We start from the raw sequence: 21,468 nt of genomic DNA, 5'->3' as shown, positions 1-21,468 counted from the left end.
AACAAACAAACCTCTCTCTCTCACACAAACAAAAAGCGTGAAAGAGCACAGGCACACTAGGACTGTGCATCTAGTGATGAAAGCATCTCCTGCCATTTCAGCATCCTAAGCAGGCAGGAATTTGCTGACGTAGGAGGCGTGTAGAGGGGGTAAAATGGCAATATGGCTTCCATGGCAGCATATATGTTCAGCATCTTCATTCCTCCTGCTCTCCTTGTCACACCAGGGCAGTGTGTGTCCCTGAGCTAGATATGTAAGCATTTTCCTCACCAGTCTGGGTAGCGTTCACCACACATAAAAAAGATGCAAGTTGTAATTAAGATACAATGGCTGCATTGGCACTGGTGTTTTCTTTTGGAAAAGGAAAGTGTGCTTGAAACAAAGATGTCCACATTCACTTAACTGCATCCAGTGCTGGGGAGCAGACTAGAGCCAGCCTGAAATACGTGCATTGTGAAAGAAGCTCATTGTTATCAACAGCTTAGCTCTGCATCTCTGTTCCTCTTGTGCTCCTCTGCTTGCTCACCTACATATCAGCCATGCTGTTTGGTTAGACTGGATCAACAGACTTAACAAATAGTAAAATTTGGCCTGCCTTGTGACCTATTATTCACAACTATTATGTGAATGTTTAAAAGTCTAAAAAGAAATAATTAACAAAAAAAGTAGAAATAAATTTAAAAAACCCACAAGTGTTAGCATGCTAAGGAAAAACAGCATTCAGACCTTAGTGAAGAAGTAGCTCTTGATTAAGGAATGTAACCTGCAGGCTCTGCCTGTTTTGAATTTTCACTGGGGTTTTGTCTGTACATGTTCGTTTGGATTCAACTTGAGGCATCTGTTTGAAAATGCTTCTTGCTTCCTTATTTTAATAGGAAATACAAGGGACACAGGCCCCATGTTTCATCTGTAAGCTCTTCCCCTGCACTAGCCCTGGTGATGGCATGGATCCATCTGTAATTCTCCTAAGACAGATGAAAAGTTTCTGCTCTTCTCCAATATGGATAAAGCTTTAAATATTTGTCCCAGGGACACTAACCAGGTTATTATTCTCTTTGTGCCAGAAGACCAAACAGGTTTCTGATGATACCTCTGAAGGTATCTTATTAGTCTTGAAATCATTCCCAGGACCATACTACTACATTTCATGGAAATAAACCTTCCTTTTGCAGCTTGGCAAAGCTGGGTTCCACAATCCATTATCTGTAATTGCAAGAGCTTGATTTAATAGGGCTAGTGATTTACACTAGAGGATGAGCTCACCTGAAATTACTCAGTAGGACAGTCCTTTTAGGTGGGATCTTTTAGATTTAATCGGCACTCATCACTCATTCTCTTATGGCTTGTTGAAAGATTTTACTTTGGTGCTTTCCCATCATCTGGACTGGTCCAAGAGACAAAGAGAAAATGAACTCAGAGTTCATGTGATTGCTCTTGCTGTTTATTGGGTCTCTGAAAATCTCCCATCGAGACAATCAGGGAACTTTTACTCATACATTTTTCATAAATCTCTGCTCAGAAGAAAATCCTAAACTTTGTATTGTTTATTTTTAGTTTCTTATCTCAAATGGCACATTAATTTGCTATCTTACTTCAGTTGATTCTATTTTCAAAGTTAATCCTTTTGATTTTCAAAATTTATTTCCACAGGGAGGTTTGACTTGTTAATGTCACATCCACGCTTCCTGCTTTATTCGTTGTAGTGTTTAATGCTCTAAAAGTTCTAGAGGGAGAACTCGGCTCGCGGAAATGGTGCATTCCTGCCTTAATGAATCTTTGATTTTTCCCGTCTCCACCTGCTGGCAAAAGATGAGATTAGCTGTTCAGATGGATCACATGATGGGTATCAGAAACAATAAATTTCAAGTAATATAAGTCCCTTTTGCTCTTATAGGCAACTTCCATTAGGAACTAGATGGAAACAATCTATTTTTTCCCCACTTAATAATAACTGAAAAATCATAATAGTTTTTGAGCTGTTGTAGTTTTTTGTGATGCAGACAGAAGAGATTTGGATATTAAAATGAATGTACTAATAACCTGAGAATTCAAGTCAGTGTGCTGAGAAAAGTAGATTTGTTCACTTCTACAGTAGCGAGAGATATTCTTAAACAGACATCAATCTTTCGTATTTTTACAGCTACATCTGAGCAAGCAGATGAAAGCAGGAAAAAATAATGGTGTTTTCAATCTGATGACTTATTGTAAAATATTTTAGCGTGCAGGTATATAAGGATTATATTACACATAGGCTACTGGTTCATCCTATTGTTTACAATTCAAACGTTGCTAGTGTTTGCTACAAAAAGAGTGAAACACCAGCACACAATCATGTTGGGTGTTCCTTATGTGTAAGCTATCATGGTGGCTGGATTACATGCAAACAAATTTGTAAGGTCATTTAGAACATTCAGGGCACAGGGCTTCAATCAGCAAAAGACTTTGCTTTCTGTCCGGTGAAAATGTGCATGCCAGTCAGCTGAGATACGATTGCACTGATTTGCTTTATGTCCTCTGTAATCCGAACTGGTATATACCAGAAAATTTTACACAAATACTGCATCATTCGAAGTGGTCTTGTATTTGCATGTGATTTATGTAACGTGACAACATTTTTAGGTTGATTGTCATTTCCATCTACCCCTAAACTGTTTTGTAGATTCTTCTGGCTCTGATGCTTTTACAGCAGGGTTTTTTATAGACCTAAACATTTTTTTTACAGAACTACCAACCAAACCTTTTCTTTTATTTGCTATTTCCTTCTATAGCGTTTTATAGGAATATTTTTCAAACATTGTAAGGATGCTGATAGTTATATTCATTCATGAAGCAAGAGGATGTTTTATGAGTCTTATTTGCCCCACGAAACTTCAACATGAGATGTTGCAGGTGCTCTCAAGGAAGAAACAGCAAGAACCTTTTTTTGGTTAGTTTTAATTTTAAAGGCTTATTTCATTCATCTAACTGCTAAAATGACTGCTTTCTGGGATTATTATTTTTTTTAATAGATTTTTTTCATCTCATTGCTAGGAATTTTACCTCTTTGCATAATTGGCAATGTTTTTTCTCTTTACCTTTGCTAGCCCTGTGGGTTCCATCTCAATAGAAGAAACTGACTTTCTCCTCAAGCATCACTGTTCAAAGGGATGCTCAGCAGTTTTTGAGAGGTGCATAACTGTCGGTAAAATCAGTACTGTCCAGAAGTGTATTAGAGTATTCTTTGTGTAGATATCTAAACAAAATTGAACAACTTTAATCTCAGACTGAAAACACAGTTTGTAGGGCTGAAAATAAAAAGAAACATCTATTTATTTGTATGATAGGCACATAGGAATATCATAGTAATAAACATAAAATGAGGTCCGCATTGCAAAGAGTGGAATTAAGTAACTCTGATGTGGCAGAGATTGAAACTGTTCCAATTCCTGTAAGGAGAATACTGTAGTGATTGTCACACTGCTGACCAGACAGGAATCTGAGGCAATGGATTTAAAGTAAGGATATATGACTGTGATAGTTGAAACAAGTGGAATGACAGTCAACCTAAAAAATGTCAGTGTCTAAGTCCACTTTTTGAAAAGAAACACACAGTGAAACTTCTATCCCTAAGTTAACTCCAAGAGTGAGACTTGGGCTCTTGCCAAGACAAAAAAGATGCCTAAAAATATCCCAGTGATTTATAAATATCTTTCCTGCTCTCCTAGAGCTGTTAGTACACTTGTAACTTTGAAAGTGAACTTTGAGCTTCTCGGTTATTGAGTTATCAAGAAGGGGCTCAATTAATATCTGGTCTATCCAAGAGAGGATTTACTCAAACTGTTCCTGACAGATACTTTCCTAACCTGGTCTTAAAATCCTCCTGTGACAGAGATCCCAAAACCTCCCCAGGCAAACTATTACTGTACTTGACTATCCACATCAATAGTGAGCTTTTCCTAATGTGTAATGTAAATCTCCCTTGCTGTGGTTTAAGCCTATTACTTGTCCTGTCCCTTGTGGACATTTCATAGCCTTTCAGACATCTGAATAGCATTATCATGTATTCCCCATTCATCTCTTTTTAGACTTTGTTGAAGCTAAAAAATTTCCCCTTAGGCACTGAAAATTTTACCCAAAGCCAGCTTATGAAGAAGACCTGCTTTGTTAATGCCTTTGTCAAATAGCAGTTTCGGGATAAAAGTGTAATGTAATGGCATGTGATAGGAAAGTCTGATACAACTGCGTCCACTTCAGAGACATTATGGTTTAAATGGAGATCTGGGGTTGTATCATTTGCCCAGATTTTTGCTTGCTGGAATGTCAGTGCTGGGATATCTAAAGTCTTAGTAAATAGCTATCTCATTCTCATTCAGGTTACTCATCTGGTATATTGCAGTTAGAGCTTGCGTCTCTGCAGAGCACTGCCAGATGTACTTAACAGCCGACTCACGGCAATTCAGCACCTTTTTTAACACTGCAAGCTTTCTGAAACAAGGTCTGCCTCATCACCGTATGCAGCACTATGCAGAATGAATCCTGACCAATTCATTGCCCAGGTCCAACCAGATTCATTTATGATGAAATACAAACATAATTGCTAAGTGATAGTGTTGTCTCTCCTGAAGAAGTTTCTGCTCCGTGTACACCATTTTTTTTCCTGTCATTTCTGACTGACAAGATTTTGAAAGTTTGTATGCATTTTCTGGCATTCCAATTAAAGGGCATGACAAAGAGTGTGCAGATATTACTTCCTTGTGTTTTTAAAGGTTGCAGTGATACTTCATGCTATAGTCACCTGAATGAAACAAAACCTGAAGAACAAAATGAAGAACATGCCTACCTCCCTTTGGGTATCAGAGACCAGTGAGGGAGTGGGCAGGGGGACTGCCAAAAAAAGAACATTATTGCCACCAACAGCAGCAAAAATAATTTCCATCTTGAAGTTCTTCTTTGAATACATCCCTAATGTTTGTACGTGTCAGCTTTGCTGATCTGGCATCTCAGGTTTTAAATTAATATTGTTGTAATGCATTTTTCTTTAATTAAAAAAGAGAGCTCCCCCACAGGAAATTTCCTAAAACAAAACTCATTAGTAATAACCAGATAAAATCTTTATCAGTTAATCAACGCTATAAACTTCTGACAGTTCTGAGAGTGGCATGAGATAACACCGTCGTCATAATAAGAGCATTTGAAATCATTAGGGATCCCACTGAGCCATTTGGGTGGTGTGAAAATAATGATGGAGGATTGGCCCCCTGCAGAACTCACATGAGAATTTCCCTAAAGATTAAAACAACAAAAATCTTGATTTTGTGTTGGCCCTTTCTGTAGAACACTTTATTTATTTATTTATTTATTTATTTATTTATTTATTTATTTATTTATTATAATGCACAGCAATGAAGAGCAGTACAAAGGAAATTCTTAATGCTGCTGATACCAGAACCTGGCATGAGGCCCAAACATTTTTGAGCAGGTGGTTAGTGAAATTGTAGGGACTCCTCAGGGCATGGGAGCATCTCTACTGTCTCTGAGCGGTTCTTCCTAGCTGATCTCAAAGATTAAATGAGGATTTAATCTTTGGTGGAGACTGTACATTCCTCATCTTTCGCCCATCCTCAAAACAGTCACACCTGCCATTCTTCTTTGCAATCCTCTTATCATGTGTGTGAGGGAGTTCTGCTCCATTCCAGCTTTCCTGAGACAGAGAGCAGACCTCTGAATGGATGGCAGAAACTATCTAGCTTTGGGCAGGGGACTTCATTGAAGAAGGCTGGGAAGAGGCAGGGGCATGATGGAACAGGACAGCACAAGCTTGTATGGCTAGTAGAGTATTAACACCACTTAATCTGATACCATCAGATACTTGTAGAAAACTGTGCTATAGAGATACTGATATTTTCTCTATCATTGCCAGTGATGTGTCAGTGTCCCTTTGCCCCACTGGGGATCCTTTGAAGCCACTGGGATTATTTTAGTCCTTTCTATGAAGTTTGTAAAATATGAAAGTACATGGGTTGGAATAAAATGACGAGGGAGAAAAAAAAGTAGTTTTCCACATCCAGCAAACTTACTGGGGTAGATTATTAAGAAGTTATTAGAGTGGGGGCAGCAACTTGGAATTGTATGTAATTGTTGTATTTTCATTTCTCATCTTTCGTCTGTATTTGGTCACAACAGCATTAACTTCATTTGCTTTGTTACAAAAGAGTGAATGTAAATCAGAGTGGGTTTATTATTATTATTATTATTATTATTATTATTATTATTATTATTATTATTATTATTTTGTAGCATGACTTACAGCATTATCAAATGTTTAGGTTTTGAAAGCATTTATTGCTTAAAATGCCCTTTGAAGGTTAAGTGACGTCGTTGCCTTCTGAGATCTGACTTTAAAGATTGTGATGGATTGCAAGTGAATGGGCCATTCTCATTTTATTCCTCACATACTTACCTTGTATTAGAAAACAGCCTGCTTGACAGCTGCCTGCCCTGGAAAAACAAGAGTCTCAGTTCCTGCCTCTTCATCAGAACTGAATCCATAGACAGCTGTGAAAAAAAAAACAACAAACAATCTCTTATGGATAGTCCTATCTAAAAGGCATGAACTGAACAGCAATGATAAATTTCAGAGCCACTGGGACTTCTCTCTGTTTAGAAGTCTTTAGCTTAGAAATCACATGATAGTGTCCTCACTTTTCTGTCCTTCATTCCACTCTGACCTCTGAGTAAAAAAAAACCAACAAAAACAACAACAAAAAATCCCTTTATTTTCCTCACATTGTGGTATGTATTCCTGTAATATATTTTCAGGCAGATTTCCTGTCAGTAAATTGTTTTTAACAACTTCCTTTTGTATTCATAATTACAGTCAGCTCTGTCACCTGCAAATGAGAACCCTTTCTTAAATACCTTTATGAGATGCTATGTACAGATTTACTGGGAGGAGAATGAGAGGATAAAATCTCATGGATTCTTATTAACAGCCATATAGTACATTTCTGTGCCACGTGATGGGAACTGCTTATGCCTTTTAATGTTGTATGTGCATTTGGAGAAACAAGCGTGGGTACTTTTTGTTTCATTTTATAAATGCTGGAGTGAGTGATTCTCTTCTGTCCAAGAGACCAAATGTCCTGGTCTGGCAAAATGTGCTGATTGCAGGGAATGGTGTCATATGATTCTATCCTTCTGATCATATAGCTTTTTTACATTACTCTTGCTGCCATGCACTGAGTGGGTGACCTTCAGTTCCCAATGGCAGGGTGTTTAGCTTGCTGTCATAAGAGGAGAATATGTCCCATGATGATCACCATTTACAGATATATTCTCTCCTCCTTATTTTTTCTTTCTCTCTTTTTATTTTTCAGGATGGAGTAGGTGTAGATGAGAAGCTGTCTTTACGGCGGGTAGCCGTGGTAGAAGATTTCTTTGACATTATCTATTCCATGCATGTTGAAACTGGGCCTAATGGAGAACAAATCAGAAAACATGCTGGACAGAAGAGAACATATAAAGCAGTAAGTACAAAATAACCCCTCAAAACAACAAACAACCAACTAAAAGTAAACATCAGTCTCTAAATTAATGGATTATTCGGATTTAGTCACATGACAAGCAATTTGTGTGGTGTTTTTTTTTTTGTTTTTTTTTTTTCCCAGTCAGATTAGTATTTCAAACTTCACCCTCAAATTTATATCAGAGGCACTTCAGTAATGCATGCCAAAATACAGTTTGGAAATCAGAAAGGCCATGCTTCCTATGCACTGGATTCTGGGCCAGATCCATAGACTCCAGTAGGAGTGCCCATACTGGTAGAAGAACAGAATTTATTATTTCTATTATGTCTCGACAATTTCTCTAATAACTATATTAACAAGATGTTATTAAATGTATGAAGTCTGAAAGAAGACTTAGAAGATACTGAGACAACTTTGCTAAATGGGGTGTTGTATCTCCACATATGAAGTTTCCTTATAATTTATTGCTACTAAGTATTCTTAATGGCTTAATGGTTTGAAAATGTGTATTTCTGGAAGTCTTAAAGCCACAGCTGTTACCACCCTGGCTGGAACACAGAGTACCCCAGTGAGATGAAGGCGTCAGGAGGGTGGCTGAGGGTACTGAGGAAACTTGTCGCACTGAATACAGTGCTCTTAACCTTAAAATTGACCTGCAGTCATGCTAACCAGCAGTGACTCAGCAGTGTACCCAGGTGGCCAAGAAGGCCAGTGGAATCCTGGCTTGTATCAGGAATGGTGTGGTGAGCAGGACTAGGGAAGTCATCCTGCCCCTGTACTCAGCACTGGTCAGGTCCCACCCTGAGTTTAGTTTTAGGCACCTCAGTACAGAAAGGACGTTGAGGTGCTGGAGCAGGCCCAAAGAAGAGCAGCAAGGCTTGTGAAGGCCTTGGAGAATATGCCTGTGAGGACAGGCTGAGGAACTGGGGCTGCTTAGTTTGGCGAAGAGGAGGCTGAGGGGAGACCTTGTTGATTTCTTCCAATACCTGAAAGGTGTTTACAGTGAGAGCGGGGTTGGTCTCCTCACTGGTGACAGGTGACAGGATGAGGGGAAATGGCCTCAAGTTGCCCAAAGGGAGGTTTAGATTGGATATCAGGAAAGACTTCTTTACAGAAGGGGTTGTGAAGCACTGGAATAGGATCCCCAGGGAGGTGGTTGAGTCACCATCCCTGGATGTGTTTATCAACCATTTGGATGTGGTGCTCAGGACATGATTTAGCAGAGGGTTGTTAGAGCTAGGGTAGTATGGTTAGGTTGTGGTTGGACTTCATGATCATAAGGTCTTTTCCAACCTTATGGAAATCTATGATTCTAATGATTCTAACCAATTTTTAGCGAAAGGCCAGCAAAAATGTGTAGGTACTCAAGGTTTCCGACATTTCAAACTTTAGTTGTAAGAAATAGCTGTTTTTTCATTACTATTTTTTCAGGTGTATAACAATCTTTACTATGTCTCTCTGAATCCCTTCACGTATATTTTATTTATTGGCTATTTCAGACAGTTTGCTGTGGGATAAGCTCTTGGCAAGGATTCTTATAATTTGTTCCCAGCTGTATTGACCTAAAAGTAGATGTATGAAGGAAGACACCAGTCATCTGGGTGTTCTTTGTATGGCTTGGAGTGATATTTCAGGATTAACAAACACAAACTGTCTAAATTAATTTTCTTCTGTCACCTCAGCCATTTTGATACTTGTTCTTGTGTTTTAGAAAACATTTGAAAAGTAATATTTTCACTGACCTTTATCTTTCTGTTTTGCTTTATTTTGATAAGCTGCTCAAATGTATAGGTCACAAAGTCTGTAGAATAATATACAGGTATAAAGATTTTTGTCAACTGTAAATAGAATTCTTCAAGTCATAATCCTACAAATGCTTATGTTTGATTTAATATTTACTACTGTAAATATTTATAAATCTTAACCTACTGTAAAATATTTATGAAACAAAGCATAATATTTACTACTGTATGTATCCCATGATTCCAGGTCAAATTAAAAAAATGCTTATTGTAAACAGCAGGAAAGACAACTTGTGTCATTTCTACGAGAACAATTTTTGCAGACTCAGTAGCCTACATGGTACTTTCATGTGATAGTGACTTTTACTGGGATTGAGACATGAGTTTATTACATTGCTATGAGCTGATAATCATGGTGCGCAAATGTAAGTTTCTATGTCATTACCAAAGTCAGTAATGTTTTTTAATTCATTTTATTACTTAATAGTTTGTTAAAGACATTGAATCGTATTTCCCAAGGACAAGATCCATATGCATAATTTTTAAATATCTCCATAGACTTAAAAAAGAAAAGGAAAAAAAGAAAAAAGAGGGGAAAAAAAAAAAAAAGAAAAAGGAAGAAAAAGAAAGAAAAGAAGACTCCAGAACAAACTAATCTCAATTCTTGCTGTCTGTCCCAAGACAAGGATTAGGCTAAATAAATAAGCCTCCAACTCTTCCAGAATAACTGGAGGAACACACGCTGCTTTACTGGCCCTGTCAATGAAAATACTCTCACTAAAAACGATATGCAGTAGTGTCAGTCTGTTCCAGAAAACCACACAGTATCTCCTTCTGTGATGAAGCAGCAGGAAAGAGGTAGCGTCTTGAGTAATAATCTTGTAAAAACGATACCCTAAGAGCTTTATAAATCAAACAGAAGTACTTTGGCAGATCTTAATTTTATTAAGTGAATTGGAAACATGATTAATTTAGTCTTGCTTCTTTATTCACAAGTCAAAAGTGAATCATCCTTGACTTCTGTGAATGTATATATTATGCATAAGCATTCAGCAGATAGTTTGAGTGAACAATTTTTACAGGGATGGTGCTTCACCTGATACAATTGCAGCTGATACAAAAGAAGGAATGGATGCCATCCAGAAGAACCTTGATAAACTTGAAAGATGGGCTCTTGTGAATTGAACGAGGTTCAATAAAGCTAACTGCAACGTTTTGCACTGGGGTTGAGGTAATCCCAGATATGTATACAAGTTGGGAAAATAAATCCTGGAGAATGGCCTGTCTGGGAAGGACTTAGGGATTCTGGTTCATGAAAAACTTAAAATGAGCCAGAAGTGTGCACTTGCAGCCTGGAAAAGTCAATGGTATCAGGGGTTTCATCAGAAGAGGGGTGGCCAGCAGGATGCGGGTAGTGATTGTAGCCCTCTATTCTGCCCTCATGAGGCCCCATCTGTGTCCATGTGTGGGGCAAATACAGGAAAGATGTGAAGCTGCTGGAAGGGTCCAGAGGAAGGCCACAAAGGCTGGAGCACATCTCCTATGAAGATAGGCTGAGTGAACTGGACTTGTTCAGCCTGGAGAAGAGAAAGATATGAGAAGACCCATTGCAGCCATCCAGTATTTATAGGGAGTTTATAAACATGAGGGAAATAAACTTTTTACATAGGTAAGCAGTGATAGGAGAAGGGGTAATGGATTTAAACTAAAGGAAGGGAGATTTAGATTAGATGTCAGGGGGGAGTATTTTACTGAGAGAATGGTAAGGTGCTAGAACATGTTGCCCAGGGAGGCTGTGGATACCCTGTCTCTAGAGGTGTTTAAGGCCATGTTGGATGGGACCCTGGGCAACCTGATCTTAATCTAGCAGCTGGCAACCCTGCCTGTGGCAGGTGGGGTTGGAACTTATGATCTTTGGAGTCCCTTCCAACCCAAGCCATTCTGTGATTCTGTGGTTCTATGAATTGCTATGTGTAATTCATAGTCCCTTACATGTCATGATCACATTGCTTTTGCTCTCAGATGGGACAACTAGAATGTCTCAACAGAAAAATGATGGGAAGAAAGCCACATTTTTGGTAAAAACTGCTAAACTTTTGTAATCCATAAATATTTCATACCCGATTATTTCTAAAAAAAATACGTGGCACAGTTCTAAGGACTGCAATATAGTAATTTTGAGTAATTAATATGCTTACATATGCATGAGTCACTATTTTCAGTTGAAAAACTGCTTTATTCAGGACTTTGAATGGTATTCAAGCATGGTTAGACAAGTAATGATATTGTCAGAAGTAATTTAATTAACCACTGTTGGCATTTATATGGAGTAACAAATTTGGAATTGGTAGAGCCTTTTTCATTTCTGATAGTGTCCCTTATAGTGTTGCTGGAGTACTCAAAGACATTCTTACTTCTCTCTAAAAATATGTTCACAGCAACTTACAGACTAAATTACCAATTCTATAATCTTTAGTGAGTTGTTTATGTTAATAATGAATAGTGCTTTTGCAACTGATTTCTCCTTGATTTCTATGGAGGTGCTGCACAGGAAGGTACATAGGATATGGTGCTTGGTAATTTTAAAAGAGCAGCATATTTTTAGAGAACTTTTACATTTTCATGGTACAGCAATGTACCAAACTGAAACTTTAAGTTTTCTTGGCACAGTTCCTACGCATTAGTTAAAGCATCTGTGCTTCAATATTCAAGATTAGAATAAGTTCCCATTTTATTCTTCTCTGCACACTTACACTTGAGAAGGAAACCATACAAATTCTGTGTGGATAATTTGGTAGAGTAACCTTGAATGTACTTACAAAAGAGAGAACTTCCCATTTAACTAGCAGGTTTCATGCTTATTTCAAGTGCTTGACTTGTATACAATATAAGATTGATAGGCTATGTTCCTTGCCAGCATAGCTGTACTTGTAGGTAGACTTATACTAGTAAAAAAAGGCATGACTTAGACACATGAAATGAAACCAGAAGTTGTCATACCTTTAAATTATATCCACAGTGTTTCAGTACTGAAATTCATCAGATTGAAGGACTACCTAATACAGTGTTTATAATTTTGATTAGTTCTACGGTTCCCAAGGAAGTTCACAAACAGGAGGGCTTTGAGGGAGAAGATTCCCTTACAAGGCAGGATACAGGACAACAGGTCAGGCCAAGCCGCTGACTCAGCAGGAGGACAGTTGGCCGGTCAGTGGGAAAGGAGTGTGTTCCTTGGTGCCAAGGACAGCAGTTGTGCCCAAACAAGTGCCTGCCCTTCCTGTTTTCCCCCTGGTTCTCTAGGAAGCCAAGCTCCACAGATGGAGGAATGATGTGTGGCCTAAAAGAGTTACCTGAGCAGCCAGAAAGAAGTGCAGATGATCCCCAGAGGGGTGGCTCTGCTTTGCTTTGAGATAGTATATTTCTCTCCATGTCCTATAGGTCTGTTTGGATGTGTGTAGACATCAGGCTCTAAGATTCGAGCTGCTGTACCAAACTGGAGACAGGGACACACAGGACTGAAGTGTTCAGGAGAAGAACTGGTACAGCTTAATGGGACAGACATGCAGCAAATGCATGACTAGCTTCTCTGTGCCTTTGTTGAGATACATATCTTGATTTCAACCACTCAGCTGTATATGAAATTTAAATTCAAGTGTTGAGGGGTATATAGAAGGTGGGAGCAAATGGGAGAAGTTATTGCTTCAGGAACAGTGCATTGCAAAAGTCACAAAATCTCTTTGTAATTTTGTGCAAACTGGGAGAAAAAAGGTGCCTCATTAAATTTTCAAGAAATTGATATGGCACTAATGAGTCTGTGGAAGAAAATCTCTGCCTTTTCTCAGGCCCAGCTCTGCATACAGTTAAGTCAAATTTAGTGGTTGAACCCTGTTTTTAAGAATAGATTTTATTTTCCTTTGTTATTCTTAATATACACACACATATATACATACATACATATGTATGTATGTATTTATAACATTTAAACAATAAAATATGAAGAGTAAATGCCTCACCTTTGTGTATTACATCTGGAGAGTGTTTCCTGTAATTAAGTGTCTACTTGAGAACAGATTGCATAGGTCTTGAAGCCACCTTAAACTCTTGAAATACCATGTGCTTGAATATTTTACATGTGAATAATGATCTGCCTGTTGAGCCTACATTGCCACAGAGCAATGTCTTGAAACACTGCAGCAATGAACCTGAGTTGTGAGCAAAGGTTTCAGGAGAAATGGGTTGGTTAATAAAATTCCCAGTCCATGAATGAAGAAAGAGTAGTAGAATGATGAGCTGGAAGAGAAGTAGGCTTGTAAAACTTGTGGGACATATTGATGTGTCAAGGGAAAGTAGCTAGAGGCAAGACTCATCAGAAACATAGTACATAAATATACAACATATGAGGAAAAACGGGAGTCTATTAGGTGTGGGGAATATCTGGAGTCCTGTTCTTCATCCATTTCTTGCATTAATAGATGTTGTTCTGTCAAACTAAGAAAAATATTCTTCGAATTGTAAAACATAAAGTGACTTTTTCCTCCTCTCGAATCAAGAATGTGTTTGCAAGTCCCCTCAAAGCACCACACTGAACGTGTTTTCCCTGGGAAGAATTTTTTGACAGGTCACATTATGAATAATATCATTTCCTTCCAGTACAACTTCCTCGATCAAGTAGAATTAAGAAAGTTTGCAGCCTAGCTGGTCTCTATCCAGGCAAAACTGTGCTTGGGGAAGAAGAAGAATATGAGGCATGTGCAGGGTCTTAACACACTAACATACTCGTATCTGCACCAGTCCTTTGTGCAAGGTGAAACATCCAAGCCCTATGCACTTTTGTCCTTCTGTCTTGTTTCTGCTTTTTCTTTCTTTATTTCTTTTTTCTTTTTTTCCCCCAAGGGCAAGTTTTGAGTGCCCTGGCAGGGAACCAGATAACAGATGCTCTGCATTCCCTCCCTCTCAGAAGGATAGTCCTGTTATGTAGGGAGGAAGAGGAGCTGTGAAGGTAAAGTTGGATATGAAAGAGAAAAACATTTTCCTCAATATAACAGGGTAGAGAGCTCTTGATAAAACTCTCAGTAATAATATATATGCTTTCCTACGTCAGCCTTCCATCCTGACCTCTTGCTGAAGTGAGGAAAGGACTTTCCTTGTCTGGCTTGCACTCCTGTCATCAAGAAACCAATTTCTGCCACCTGGTTTGATGGCTGTTGGCCCAGGACAGACTGTCATTTTCTTCTCCCTACGTGTCTCTCTCACCTCTTTCAATTTTTCTTTGGATTATCTCCCCTTTCCCCATCATCCTTAATTAAAACCATATACATGCACAACAAAAATTCTCTCGTATCTGACACATCGTGTCTTCCAGACTACACATACATTCTCTGTGTTAATTCTTTAGGGGTTAATAGGTTCACTTGCAATATTTCACTTTCTCTCCTCACACTTGTCTTTCCTACTTTGCCATATGTGTTCTAAAATCTGCCTTCAATTTAGTGCTTGTTAATTTACCAAATAAAATGGAACTCTGAAAGCTATATCATCACAACATCCTGCACTTAAATCATCTGAACACTGGGGAATGTGAAGTTCACTTTGCCCATTTTCTCTGCCTGAAGTGATGCAATGGGAAGGCGATGTTGTTCTCATGGGTAGTTAGGGCATACTTCACTTAGCTCCAATATGAATCAGATTATATGATCAGATACTGGATTAATTCCCTCTTGTAGTTTTGCATGGGATCCAATAGACAGCATGTAGACTAATTCCAGATTTAGAAGGCTTTTGCTGTTGGATGATATTTTGAAAGGGTTGACGTATGTCCTCTGGGGGATGCTATGGTTCCCCCACATGTAGTGAGGTGGGAGTTGGCCAGTTTTCCCAGTTAACTAGAAATAGGACAAGAGGTAACGGCCTTAAATTGTGCTGGGAAGGTTCAGGTTAGGAAAAAATTCTCAGAAAAAGTGGTGAGGTATTGGAACCGGCTGCCCAGGGAGTGGTGGAATCACAATCCCTGGAGGTGTTCACAAACCGTGTGGATGTGGCACTGAGGGAGGTGGTTAGTGGGCATGGTGGGGATGGGCTCATGGTTGGACTGGGGAATCTTAGTGGTTTTCCCAACCTTAATGATTTTATGGTTCCTTGTCAAAATCTACTATACTGTAGACATTTCATGTGCAGTAGATTAAAATTATAAAAATGTTGACTCATAAGCCATTGATGTCAACTCAGTTTCTATTTCCTTCTGTGTTCAGAGTTACAACAAAAATATATGTAGGTTTTCATGGACGGTGACTTCTGGAGGTAAACTGAACACAATATTGTAACACTCCTAGCTTAATGTCTAGTTTCTTCTTTGAGTATTTTTCCATTTACAATGTAAAAAGCGTTCAACTGTAGTAGCTGTATCTAGCACTCATCACCTAAATGCTGACCTGCTAGAATGTTCTTATTTTCTGGTTTGTACATGGCATGCAATACATCCAGATACAAGATAAAGTGTTCCTACAAAAGAACAGAAGACATAATAATAAAACCATCTGTAGGAGTAAGGAATCACATAAAGCTACTTTAATGTAGCACATTTGAAATATATATATATATATATATATATATTGTTTTTAATGAAATCCAAGTCATATTTCCCTCTTTGGGTGCGCTCTGGAATATATTATCAATATGGCTAATAAGATGAATTCTGGGATATTCTATCAGTATGATATATCTTATTGATAGAGGTGTATACATGACCAGTTTCCTGTAAATCATACAAAAAAATATGCACCATAAGTGCGTGGGTGTAAATCGTAGTATCTCCCAATTCAGTTTAATTCAATTCACTTTTCTGACCTTTTTTTCTTAAAATTTTATTTTATTTTATTTTATTTTATTTTATTTTATTTTATTTTATTTTTATTATTATTTTTTAAGATGGAATTGCAATACAGTACTGTTCTTTGATTGCAGGGCATCATTAAATGAAATGGTCTGGCTGTAGTTTTTGTTAGTTAATGGCCTTGAGAAGAACATTGCCATTGAAGGCAGTGAGAACTTACTGCATCTGTGAGGTCTGACTCACTGTTGCTTTCTTTCAGATAGAATAGAGGATAGAAAAACATTTTTTTTAAATGAAGTCAGACCATTGAGGTATTTCTATATAGTTAGTTACGAAGTGTCATAGGTCTACAGGTTTTATTCTGAAATACTTGCAAGCCAGCTTGTACGTAAGCCCAAATTTGAGCACAGGCATTAAGCTTGACTGAGGGGTAAAATACAGGATTTTGTGTTCAGCTTTGTGCTGATTTGGTTAGAGAGCTTTTAGGACACTGGTGGTGTTAAGCCAGCTGCTTCAGAGCAAGGCCAGAGCTAGCAAGCCATTATCCTCATCTCATGAAGTAGAGAAGCTCTTCTTCACTGAGAAAAGCAAAAGGGAGTCTGCATTACTGAGGTGTGAGGGATGTTTTTAAAAAAGCCTTTCTGGCACTGAAAATTGAAGAGATCTTTGTAAAGAAAGTTGTGAGTCTCTTGTGTTATGCCAATTTAAACAAGCTGAAATCTTGGCCTGTAAGTGATTAATTCAAATTACAAAGTAAACAGGGGAGGAAGTTGGTGAAAACTGATGTTATTTACGGAAGGGCATCCTTAAAACTGTGTTGCAGTGGGAAGTTGGAGACACAAGCATCTGCCATGTGGATAAATTTAGCTACAAAACCTGGCTCCCTTATAGTCAGTGGAGCATACCTATTGAATCTGGGACTTAGCTCACTTGCTTTCCAGGGAGAATTTTGGTCTTGTTTGAACAGATCTGGAATTTTGACAGAGGTGTTTGATTGGAATAAATGGAGCGTTCCTATCAAATGCAGGTAACTAATGAATCCATGGGCAAGCTCCATTAATTTCAATACAGTGCTAAATGTGTTAAATGTTATGAGAGAGAGGTTGTTGCATACATGCACTTACCAATTTTCTTAATGGTAAGTTCTAGCTGATTTTAATCATTTTATAGAATTCTTTTTATATTTATTATATAATAACTTATTATAATTATTAATAATTATTTATTACAATTCATTTTATATTCCACAGGGACTGCAAATGAGCAATATTTCTGAATCTAGGAAGGTAAATGAACATTTGTTCAGTGGTATAAAAAACAGGAAAATTATCTGAAATAACTTTTCTGGTAGGATTACCCATTTAAAAAGAGTTTCAGTTACTGCCTTCATTTTCAGATAAACTGTTTCAGGCCCAGAGAAAATCTCTACCAATTCTCAACACAGAACAAATTTTGCTTCTATAATAATCCAATTTTCTGCCCCCCCCAATAAGATTTATGTTGTATAAAAAACCCGGCAGCAATAAACAGTGTAGCGTTAACAGAATGTTATAATTCACATTCTTATTTTGCAATGCATAATTTTCTATGTATTTATAGACAAAGCTGATATCGTCAGTGGTAGAGTCTTTTCGTTCATGGAGTTTTAGGAAGTGTAACTTTAGGAAGTGTAACAAGCAGTCAAGAAGGAATGTCTACGAGATAAAACAGGCCATTTGCCCTCATCTTAGCATCCTTGTGAGAAACCTGAATTATATGCATAACATTTGATGTTAAATTCAATTTACACACATTTAAAGAAAGTATTTTGTCCTTTCCATATGCATACTTTCCTACATCCTGTCTCCATGTTTCTGAACTTCCTGTCTGGACTTTGATCAACATAGCCTCTTGATAGGAAATTGAATCCTGCAGCAGGTTTTAAAGTAAAGGTATATAAGTGCAAATCAGGTGATTTTTCCTGACCTGCCACTCAGACTTCTCAGATGCCTTCTTGAACAGTGGAGTGGCAAACCAGGCACAGTATTCCAGCTGCTATCTTACTAGAACTAAGAGGTGCATTAACTTTTCTTGATCTGTTGGCCATATGTTTAATGTAATCAGTTTTATTTTATCTGTTATCAGAGTATGCTATTGGCTCATTTTCAACTTGGCACCATCTCCTCCAAGTTCTTTTCAGCAAGGCAAAAATGTCTATAAAGATATATATATAACCCTGCTGGGGAAGCGGGAAAAATGCAGTTTTTAAACACAGAAATACATTCTTCCTCTTCCCTTGAAGAAAAAAATAAAGAAAAAAAAGTAATAATAATAATACTTATCTAAAACATTGAATATGTGGTTAGAAGGAATAATTGCGCTGAAAGGAGACAACCAAAATCTGCTGTTGGAAGGAATCTCCAGGTGAAGCAGAATCTCTAAATTTGAATGAATCCTAAATTCTATAACTGTCAATAATTAATTCACCCTGAAATACAAAATTACAAGCTTTTTGAGAATATCTTCACCAAAATTTCAAATGCAGAGTTAGAACTGCAAAGAGAGTGTCATTGTCACTCTTACACAGGCTTCTGTGCCTGTCTACATGTTGTTAAAATCAATACTAATAGAGCATGCAAGATAAGCATTTTTTTTCCCTTATTAGTTATAAGTAAAAGGTTGTGGTTGTGATTTTATTTATTTTTTTAAATAGTCCTCTATGGGATGCCATTTATGCATGAATCTTTTTCCAGAAAAGAAATTGTAAAAAAACCTATAAGCAGAAAATGAAGTTCCAGTGATATAAGTGAAATTTTGTCATTAGCCATTAGATGAAAAGTAGGCAGATGTTTCTTGAAATCCTACATAGTATGCAGAACATGCTTTCATTGTGCTTCCTGGCAGTATATGAAAATATGCCTTATTTGGAAACATAATGATCAGTTCTTTTAAATCATGTTGAATCAGCTTATATAATAACACCTATATTTTGTTATTCATTTCAGATTTCAGAGACCTATGCCTTCCTACCGAGAGAAGCGGTGACACGATTTCTAATGAGTTGCTCAGAGTGCCAGAAAAGAATGCATTTAAACCCAGATGGAGCAGATCATAAAGGTAGTTTCAGTGTCAAACAGTGAGATGTAAAGTAATTTTATTTCTAATACCACTGATATTTTCCTAGCTTATGTGAAGGTTCATAAAGATTTGGTAGACTGGAACAGTTCAATAAGTCAGATCATCTAATTTACTTAATCTGGAAGGTAGTGAATCTTCTGCTTTTGCTTAAGGATGGAGTGTAATACCATCTGCACCCTTGATAGAAAAATGATTTTATCCGGAGGAAATCATTTATTTTGCTATGGAAATGTTTATATGAAGGCTTAAACATAAGGAAGAGATAGGATGCATGTACTGTAGTCACTTAGGATAGAACTCATCACTTTTCAGGTTTTGAACTTGATTTTCGTTTTTCCTTAGGAGATTTCCATCTGCACAGCCTACAAGCAATTGAAAATGCCAAAGTTAGAACTGAATGACATAACTGTCTGACTTTGACTGTAAAGTAGGCTGAAGTAGCCTCCACAACGAACATATAATGCATAATAAATGTTTTTATTACAGATAATGGAAAACCACCAACACTGGTGACCAGCATGATTGATTACAATATGCCAATTACTATGGCCTATATGAAACACATGAAGCTGCAGCTACTAAATTCACAGCAAGATGAGGTAAAATCTGAAATCTTTTAAGTTTGTTTTTCTTTTCTCGTATATTCTTTGATGCTTGTATTTGTGGTAGCCAAGAAACAGAACTGAAAGTTGATATTGATGTCATCTTTGTAATTTCATTGCTACAATAATGATGGAAATCAAACCAAGGCTGCGTATATGTAATCAATGTGAGAGAAAATGTCATGACATAATGCCCTTCCATGGTAATATGCTTTATTGTTTCAAAGAACCTGAAGGTGTTCTTTCATTGACCAGAAAGGATGAAGTGGGCTGCTGAGTATAACCTTAGTGTTATGCTCAGCAGTGACTTTCATTCTCTACTTCTAGAAAGCAGCAACATTTAGAGCTGAAATGAATGCCATGACGCTCTCTATGTTAGTATCCAGGATACAACACATTTTGGTGGGAAGCCCTAGCCACATCAGTTCAAATCTTTAAGGAAAAAACTTGCTTTATTGATGAATAAGAGTAGGGTTTTCTCATGAAACTTCAAATTAAATAGAAGGGAAAAAGAAGAAAGTAGGCTGAGAATTAAGTTTCTTCAGGGAGTCAACTTAAGTCAAATTACAGTTATTTTATTTCAAAAATAATTTCTGTGATTTATTCCAATTTTTCTTGAATCTTAAGCAGTACTTCATCAATTGGAGGCCACCTACCAAGTGATATGTAATAAACTCATTTTGCTAGAAATGTGTTCATTTACCATTTGAGCTGCCAAATACTTAGAAGCCCAGCTATGTGCCAGCCAAAAAACAATCCTACATGCTGTGTCCTTCTGCCTGACTACAAGATTGTTTTTAGTAAAGAAAATCATCCAAAACAACCTTAGCAGCTGGATTATGTCAGAGATTCTGATTGACTCAAGACTTCTGTGGAATCAGCTAGGTTTTGTTTCTTAATAAGTAGATGTTGGCTACTGGTGGAGAGGTATGAATTATTCATCATCCCATAGACTGGGAATCTTTGTCTCACTTCTGCCCGTTTTATTTATTTATTTTTATTTTTTATTTTCATATTTTATTGAGAAGGGTGTAGGTAGAGATCCTTTACTGAGATCTTCACACAAATATAGCCTGGTCTTCTTTCCCTCCTATGGAGTCTCCCCTCTGTGTGCTGCCCCTTTATGGGAATCTGACAGCAGGATTCCAAGCAGCAGGAGGTAAGAAGCTTTATCCCTGTAGTAGCCTTAGGGTTTAAAGGACTTTTTGGTTTCCCCACTTCCCCTCTTTGACAGTTACTCATCCCACAGTAGGATCAGGCACTCATGATGGATCAGGGCCATCTGCCACAGTGCCTCTATAGCCTGAATGTTTTGGTATAGTTCTTCTGGCCTGATGACTGATATTTAAGTTGTTTTTTCATCTAGATGAACCAGTCACAGAGATACAGGGGCAGCAGGAAGCAGCACTACTCGGTATCTTCCTTCCTGGTTCAGTTTTGTAGCTCTGATCTCACTGTGTATGAAATATCTGCAGTGCTGTTTTTATCAAGAGAAAAGTAGTTTTTGATACATTTCAGTCATGTTGTGTTTTCCTGGGCACAACAGGACAGGCACAAAGGAAGTCCTCAAATAATCATTTATGTCCTTTCTCAAAGCAGTTTTGCTAAGAATTAATTTTTTGCTCCAGACTGCATATTTGTTGCACTGAGAAAGAAATGGCAGTGAAAATATT

At 37.6% G+C, this 21,468-nt stretch overlaps 1 protein-coding gene across 5 annotated transcripts in view; it reads left to right on the top strand.

Moving 5' to 3' along the window:
- NOL4 (nucleolar protein 4) overlaps positions 1-21,468 on the top strand; it is a 179,612-nt gene that overhangs the window by 27,099 nt on the left and 131,045 nt on the right. For all 5 annotated transcript variants that reach the window (XM_032442699.1, XM_015855552.2, XM_015855553.2 and 2 more), the window contains exons 2-4: positions 7,356-7,505; positions 19,061-19,172; positions 19,680-19,792. In XM_032442699.1, coding sequence (XP_032298590.1) covers positions 7,356-7,505; positions 19,061-19,172; positions 19,680-19,792 — 375 coding nt within the window. The remainder of the gene's footprint in view (positions 1-7,355; positions 7,506-19,060; positions 19,173-19,679; positions 19,793-21,468) is intronic.

This window comes from Coturnix japonica, chromosome 2 (assembly GCF_001577835.2).
Source record: "Coturnix japonica isolate 7356 chromosome 2, Coturnix japonica 2.1, whole genome shotgun sequence".
In the NCBI taxonomy this organism is placed as follows: Eukaryota; Metazoa; Chordata; class Aves; order Galliformes; family Phasianidae; genus Coturnix; species Coturnix japonica.
Note: the sequence above shows the minus strand (reverse complement) of the source record. Positions and strands in the feature narration are given on the sequence as shown.